At 37.7% G+C, this 8114-nt stretch overlaps 1 protein-coding gene across 1 annotated transcript in view; it reads left to right on the top strand.

Annotated features, from left to right (window-relative positions):
- The first annotated feature begins 5281 nt into the window (after nt 1-5281).
- The window catches only part of LOC110104142 (delta(24)-sterol reductase), a 12010-nt gene continuing 9177 nt past the window's right edge, over nt 5282-8114 (top strand). The window contains exons 1-2 of the mRNA XM_020833122.2: nt 5282-5391; nt 7356-8110. Coding sequence (XP_020688781.2) covers nt 7358-8110 — 753 coding nt within the window. The 5' untranslated portion in view covers nt 5282-5391; nt 7356-7357. The remainder of the gene's footprint in view (nt 5392-7355; nt 8111-8114) is intronic.

The raw sequence follows: 8114 nt of genomic DNA, 5'->3' as shown, positions 1-8114 counted from the left end.
GTTTCAGAAAAGCTTTTAGTTTTCCTGATAACAGACAGCTTAAGCTCCGTATTCCTGGATTACTTTATAAGCAATCTCTACACATAAGGGAAGATTTTTCATTGATTACAGACAGCGATCTCTGTAACATATCTATTACACGTAGATTTATTTTACCTCAGAGCTCAGGAAAATGGAACCTGACTCTCTTTTCATAGACCACCTGTCTTTCTGTTTCACCTTATTCTATCACCAGACCTAGAAAATAGATTCTGACATTACTAAAAATGCCACGGGATACGCTTTTGACTATGCTTTTGTGTGCGCTTAACTACGCTTTTGACTTTGGCTTTTGACTAAATCCAACGTATAACTGCACTTTTGGCGCGCTTGACTTTTAAAATTCTCTGACACGGTACATTCCACGCGACAAATTTTGAGAGGAATATCCGGACTATTTCTATCCGGTGACACCGGAACGTAATAACTTGAGCCATTCTAAATGTATTAGTTTGTATGTGTAAGAAGGAGAAAATTTCGTTGCGGATCCGGATGAAAATACATGACATATGTTCTGTACACACTGTGTATAAGTTATTACTCGTTAAATGAAAAAAAAAAGGTTTATTACCAAAACCAATTTTTGTGGGTAAATTGTGTATATTAGTATATAAGTTGTAACATATCATGTATATATTTGTAATTTGTAATATAGTAGTATAGATGTGCACCCACTGTGAAAGGTACATTCTGTCAGTATTTATTGTAGAATTCAGACATAATGACTCGTTGGCAAGTAATAATTTCTGTGAAGAAGGAGGGACTGGGATTCACTGTTTGCAATTACTTCTTTTTGCGCTTGCTGACATAGCCTATGTGTTGCATACTGTGAAAAGCTTTCGAATTGCCTGTATAGCTCCAAATTCATGGGTTTTTTGGGAAGAAGATGATTGTAATGAGCAAGACAAGATTGCCAAAATTACCATAAGATTCTTATTATTGGCAGCTGCTCTACCTTTGCTTCCCTCCTAAAGTTGAACCCGTATTCAATCATTCGAATCTTCAGCATATAAACACACAAACTAGATCTGATTTGTGTTTCAGTCACTCCAAGGTTCTACGTCATATTTCCTCTGAGCATCACATTTAATATATTCCTCAAAATTTTAATTATGATCGAGCGTGATCCTCAGGCAAAATGAAGTTAGAAATTTCAAAATTAAATTTGGAATAATTTGAACTCCGATCTTAATAAACTTACAGTCAAATTGAATGTCTCGAAGAGACGAAACACATAATTAGACTCAATTGAGCCAAATGGGTCAATTCAAAGAGATACTTGAAGCACATTTGGACGGTTTTACTTAAAACTAGGTGACCATAAGCGTTTCCAAACGTAACATGTTTATTCGAATCGAGCGGCCGGTTTCCAAACGTAACATGTTTATGGTCGAATCGAGCGGCTCGACGACAAAAATCAACGAGCCTAAGATCGTCAAATTTTGATATCAAAAGATTGTTAAATGCCTGGAACTGGTCCACAATCAAGATGTCAATATCGGCCATTCATTTGAACAAAATACCAATGTACCTTGATCTCCCTCCTAATTTACTGGCCATGTAGCTCTCAGAAAATTATAAACTGACCCCCCATTCATCATGGAAGAGGAGGAAGTAGGAAAAGCACGGCACGGAGAAGGAAAGAGAAACTAAATTTCTTTTGCCACTAAACTCCTCAACCATCGAACGTCGTAGACTTCTGCCCGGCTATCGATTGAACATCGAACTTCAGCCCGACTACCCACTGATGCCGGACTTCTACCAGCTACAGACTGACGTGGACTTCCGTCCGGCCACCCACTGACACCGAACTAACTAATTGTCGCCAAAACTGTCATCGGACTTACTCTGACAAACGATTATCGTCAGACTTCCCCTCAATAACTGTCACTAGACAACGATCTTTCTAAACAACCGTCATCCACTGAATACGATTCTTTCTGGCCTCGATCACCAAACAATGGTCTTTCTAACCACTATCACCCACTGACCATGATCCTTCAGATAACCATCGCCAGACAACAATCTTTTGACAATTGTCGTGCGCTGATACGATCCTTCCGACATCCGTTGTCAAAAAAACGATTTTTGAACCAATGTCACACACCCGACTACAGTCCTTTCGGCCTCTATCACCAGACTACAATCTTTCTGACCACCGTCGTCTGCCGACTGTGGTACTTCTGACCTCCTTCGCCAAACTACGTCTTTCCGACTTTTGTTACATGCTGACTATGATCATTCTGACTGTTGTTGCTAAACTACAGTCTTGCAACCTCCACCCCCCGCCGACTATGTGTCCTTCCAACCCCCGTCGTCAGCTTACGATCTTTCCGACCTTTGTCACCTGCTGAATACGATACTTCCTACTTCGTTGCCATACTGCCCTTCTGACCTCCTTTGGTAGACTACGGTCTTTCCGACATCCATCAACCGCCGACTACGATCCTCCGACCTCCATTGCCATATTACGATCTTTTCAACCTCTGTCACCCGTAGACTATAGTCCTTATGATATGTTGTTCAGACTACGATCTTTTCGACCTTTGTCGTCCGCCAACTATGGTCCCTTCTGACCTCTATTATCAGACTACGGTCTTTTTCGACCTCCATTGCCAGACTACGGTCTTTTCGACCTCTGTCGCTCGCCAACTATGGTCTCAACTATGATCCTTGCCGACAAAATGAATATGTCAATAAGATTCTTCCAATGTCCACAATGTATGCATTCTATATGTTATATATTTGCTAAATTTAGTCAATGCCTTCCCCCTAAGGAAGGGCCTCATTGTAATCAACTGCAAACTCTAGTGGATCATTCAAATTGGACCAGACCCTGTGGGGTATTCCCCTTTTTTTTTGGGGTTTCCACGTAAAAACTCTGGTATCTCTTAAAAACGCTACACCATCTCTTTTATTTGATTGTGTGCTAGATTTTCGTACAAACCTAAGTGTTAAACTTTATAATTTCTCTACCTCCATAATATTTAGGACGCAACAACATAGAAAAGCCACTGTCGTTGTTACAAAGACTACTCGATCTATCGTGATTGGAGAACTTCTAAACTCGCATGTTATCGTGAAAATTCTGAATCTTGTCATGTTTCTTTTGAGGTGGAAGGGATTGATGCAGTGCTTACTTGCGAACTTATACCTATAAAGTCAGTACATAAATTCATGACCTTTTAAACAATATTGCCACTAGGATACTTTAGTTGATCTTAAAGATTATGTTAGTGATGACGACGGCCCAACTAATGAAGGCTTCGATTTGGAATAGCTTTATTATTATTTTGCATAAATATTTTTTAATATTTTTTTTGAAAAGTAGCGAAAAATGATGGTTAAAAGCTATTCCAAAAGAAACTGAAGCATGCAAGTGTTGGTCCTTAATGTCTTAGTGGTGGAATGAATGCAAGGGAATTTTCAAATAAGATAGGCATGAAATGAGCATCAACGATGGCATGACTTGATAACGATGAGTGGCATGCAACACAACACATGAAACTTAACAAGCCAACATTTTCAAGGTATGCTGAAGTATTGAGTAGTCTGATATATTCTTTGATCGGGAACTCATCCGCAAAATCAAGCTGGAAATTCAAAAATTAAATTCGGGAGCATCTGAACTCCGATTTCAGCAAGCTTATAGTCAAAATGAGCGTCTCGAAATACGAAACCCAACGACACCAAATTAAACTCAATCCGACCCAAATGATCCAAATCAAGCACCCGAAGTGTGTTGGAAAGTTCGTACCACAATTTGAGTAACCAAACGGTCTCCGAACTTACACTTATAGTCGAATCGAGTGGCTCGACGAGAAAAATCCAACGAGCCAAGATCCACAAATTCCGACATCATTAATACCTATCTCAAATGTCTGACTAACGGTGCATGATCAAGGGATTCAATATCAGCTGTCAGCTGTCTATTCGACCACTCCCTATTTACACCTGATCTCACACCTATTTACAAGCTATGCCACTCCAGAAAATCTATAAATAGAAATAGACCCCTCATTTCTCATGATGGGGGACCCAAGCAAGAAGAAGAGAAGAAGAAAAGAAAAAGAGAAGGATAAGAGGGAAGAACTCCTCCTCGACCACCGCCAGAGTTCTGCCCGACGCCGGAATTTTGCCGGACTTCCGAACGACGCCGAATTTCTGCTAGACGCCGGAATTTTGCCAGAATTTCGAACGACGCCGGAGTTCTGTCCATTGAATTAATTTATTTCAAATTATTTTTTTATAATTTGTCATAGGAAGTGAAATAACCTAAAGTACAAATCACCAAATAAATAATGCAATGTGATTATATATAAAAAAAAGAATAAATTGAATATGAACAAAATACCAATGCTTTTAAAATCGAATCGAATCGGCTGGTTCAACCAGTTGAACTGCGAACCTACCGGCTGTCCGGTTATGGTTCAACATATAATCGGTTTCGCTCAAAACCGCCTTTGACAAGCTTGAACCGTCGGTTCGACCGCCGAACTGCTTCCGGATATTGATAATCACCCGATTCAATATTTGTGAGATTCGACGACTACAATTCAACAATGTGAAGCTTATACAAGAGAGGGAAAAACAAAAACCCTGATTCGGATTATCTTCTTCCCGACTTCTCTGCTCCTTCGCACTTCGCTCTCCCCATCTTGGCGTCTTGCTCATTCATGAACCTAGAAGCCAACAAGGCAACAACGTCTCCTGCAATCTACTCGTTCGTGAAGCCATAAGCCAACGGCCGGACACCATTTTGGCGTCTCCTGTTCCTAGTGTAATGTTCCTTGTGAGACAACACTGTCATACGAGATAGTTGTGTTATTATTATAATATTTAAAAATAACAAGTATTTATTATGTCATCCGATTCGACCCCAGTTCAATCCCCGTCGAACCATCAAACCTCTAATCTTTCATTTTTCCGACTCATTGATCGGTCCGATTTTAAAATCTTTACAAAATACTAAAATACATAAAGGCAATAAATGAAGCCCAAGGTGGTCCAAGTGGGCCAAGCACGCATAAAGCTGAGAATGACACACGAGGGCCTGAGTCACATATATATATATATATATATATATATATATATATATAAGAAGCAGTTTTCTAATAAAAAATTTTAATTTTTATGCTAAGAAGTTGCTTCATGAAGCAGTAAAAAAATCGTCCCAAACGAAGCCTTAGTCATAACTGGAACTGAAACTCCACCGTCTATAAATTGAAACCTTGGCTTAAAACCATGGCGCATTATCTGAATCCAACCTTCCGCTTTTCCTGCCGCTGGGTGTAAATCTCTCTGCGCCGGCGGACATTCGCCGCCGGTGAAGTTCCGGTTAGATCAGCTGAGGTAGGATGCTAAAAACAGAATCTTCCATAATTGCCATCAGGATTTTGATTTTGTTTAGATTTTTTTTCTCTCTCTCTCTCTCATTTCGATTTGTTTACTAAGATCGCGATATAGCTTGTGAATATACCTCAGTAATGGATTATGTGCCTTAATCACAACTTTGTCACTAAGGTTAAGCATGCTCATATGAGAGCACATATGCCTTGGATGACATATGCTTCTTTTGGGACAACTTTCTTAGTGCTTTTTAAAACAATTTTTTAGTATAAAAAAGCTGCTTTAAAAAACAGTAAAAAAGCCATCCCAAACGAAGCCATAATCATAAAGCTATATTACATTAAAAGGGCATAATCCTATGGCCATCAAAATCAAAGCAGATAATATCTTGATGATTGAGAATTTTGTCCTTATATTTATGTATGCATGTATAGATTTAGGCTTTATTTGAGACAAATTTTTTGTTGATTCTTAAAACAATTTTTAGCATAAAAATTTTAAATTTTTAACTAAAAGACTGCTTTAAGAAACAACAAAAATGTCATCATAAGTGAAGCCTTATACTTTTATTCATGTATTTATAATTACAAATATATTTATGATGAAGTACATATTTATATATATGGATTAGATCGATTTTAAGTTCATTGACATCTCAAAAATATAATTATTTCCTCAACACACATTAGTGAATTTGATTGTAAAAAATAAATTTTCTTCATAGAAAATTTTAAAAAAATTACTAAAAAATAGCAATAAAATAGTAATAAAATGAAATTATATAGCGGTAAAAAAATAAAACAATGAAAAAATTGTCTTTGTGCAGAAGTCGAATGCAGCTCTACATCCGAAGACCAACTAGAATGAACCACATCAACAATATCGAGCCGTGGCACTGAGAGATCTTTGGACGGTGTTCAACGTCTGCACATAATAATTTCTGCACAAATAGGCTCTTATTTTACAATTCTATATTTAAAGAGGGTTGTAGTTTCTTAGCATATATTTAGCCTTTTTTTCCCCTTTGATTATGATATTTATGTAGCCGACCCCACGTAGTGAGATAAAGTCTTGCTGTTGTTGTTGTTGATTATGATATTTATGCTAATTAAAGAATTCAATTTAAAATAGAGCTAAAATTTTTCTTTCAAGTTCTCTTTTTTCCTTTCTTTCCAGGTCTATTAAATGCGTCCGGGTCACCAATACTACATTCAGACATTTGATTCATTTAATTTAGAGCAGTGAGTTTTTTAAGTAAAATAGGTATAAAGTAGTTTAAAATGTATGAATTTTAAGAATATTGATATTTGATTTTAAGTAAAATAAGTGCAATGGAATCTTTTAGAATTAGGTGAGTTTTAAATACATCATAAATTTATTGTCATTCATGTTGTCTACCGCCAGCTGCTAGCCGTCACGTGGGCCGAGACCACCGATGTCGACCACTATCATCGCCACCACCGCTGCCCACCATCACTGGCCTCTGTCCATTACAGTCAGCCACCACCATTTTCGGTGACCTGCCGCCTCTAGCCACCACTACAGTCAATATTGACAATTAATCACCACCCTTTTTAAACTTTACATTGCATTCATTTTACTTCAAAAAAAAAAAAATCATACAATCTTTTTACACTCGTTCAAACAACTCCAAAAAAAAATATATTTTTTATATTCTATTTCTTTTGCATTTCATTTCCTTTCCAGCCCACCAAACAGCCCTTTAAATAAATTTAAATAATTACTTATAATCCTAAGAGTTAGAAAACAAAAAATCAAAGTCATATAAAGAGTCCTCAACAGAAATGTGTAGCTTATTTTCTGAACCGTAACCGCTGGTTTCTGAAGGTTTGACTTGCATGAAACTCATACAATATATGAGCGCAAATAATTATAATTTCCAAACAGTTCTATTGCTTTGCTGATTCTTTTGTTTTCTGATTAATTTCTCCTCTTCTTGTCATCAGCCATGGCAGATCTTCAGACCCCTCTGCGACCAAAAAGGAAGAAAGACATAGCAGACTATTTAGTTAAATTCCGATGGATACTCGTCATCTTCATCGTCCTTCCAATTTCTGCCACCATCTCCTTCCTTAATTACCTCGGTGAACTAATCTCTGCAACGAAATCAGACAAAAAACGTGAGAAGGAACACGAAGAAAATCTCAGAAAAGTTGTGAATCGTCTGAAGCAAAGAAATCCCAAGAAAGATGGCCTTGTTTGCACAGCCAGAAAGCCATATATAGCCGTTGGCATGCGCAATGTTGATTATAAACGCGCACGACATTTTGCCGTTGATCTTTCAGCTTTTAAAAATATTCTCTGTATTGACAAGGAAAGAATGGTTGCTAAGCTTGAACCTCAAGTCAATATGGGCCAAATTACAAGAGCCACTGTTCCAATGAATCTAGCTCTTTCTGTTGTTGCAGATTTTGATGATCTGACCGTTGGAGGTCTAATCAATGGGTACGGCATTGAAGGAAGCTCACATATATATGGTCTTTTCTCTGATACTATCGTTGCTTTGGAAGTAGTTCTTGCAGATGGGCGTGTAGTTAGAGCCACAAAAGATAACGAGTACTCTGACTTATTCTATGCTATTCCATGGTCTCAAGGAACAATTGGACTACTTGTTTCTGCAGAGATTAAGCTTATAACAATCAAAGAGTACATGAAATTAACTTATAAACCTGCAAGAGGGAACTTGAAGGAACTTGCAAAGGCTT

The sequence above is a fragment of the Dendrobium catenatum genome, unplaced genomic scaffold (genome assembly GCF_001605985.2).
Source record: "Dendrobium catenatum unplaced genomic scaffold, ASM160598v2 fragScaff_scaffold_30, whole genome shotgun sequence".
NCBI lineage: Eukaryota > Viridiplantae > Streptophyta > Magnoliopsida > Asparagales > Orchidaceae > Dendrobium > Dendrobium catenatum.
The sequence above is the reverse complement of the archived record's forward strand: the minus strand, read 5'-3'. Positions and strand labels throughout refer to the sequence as shown.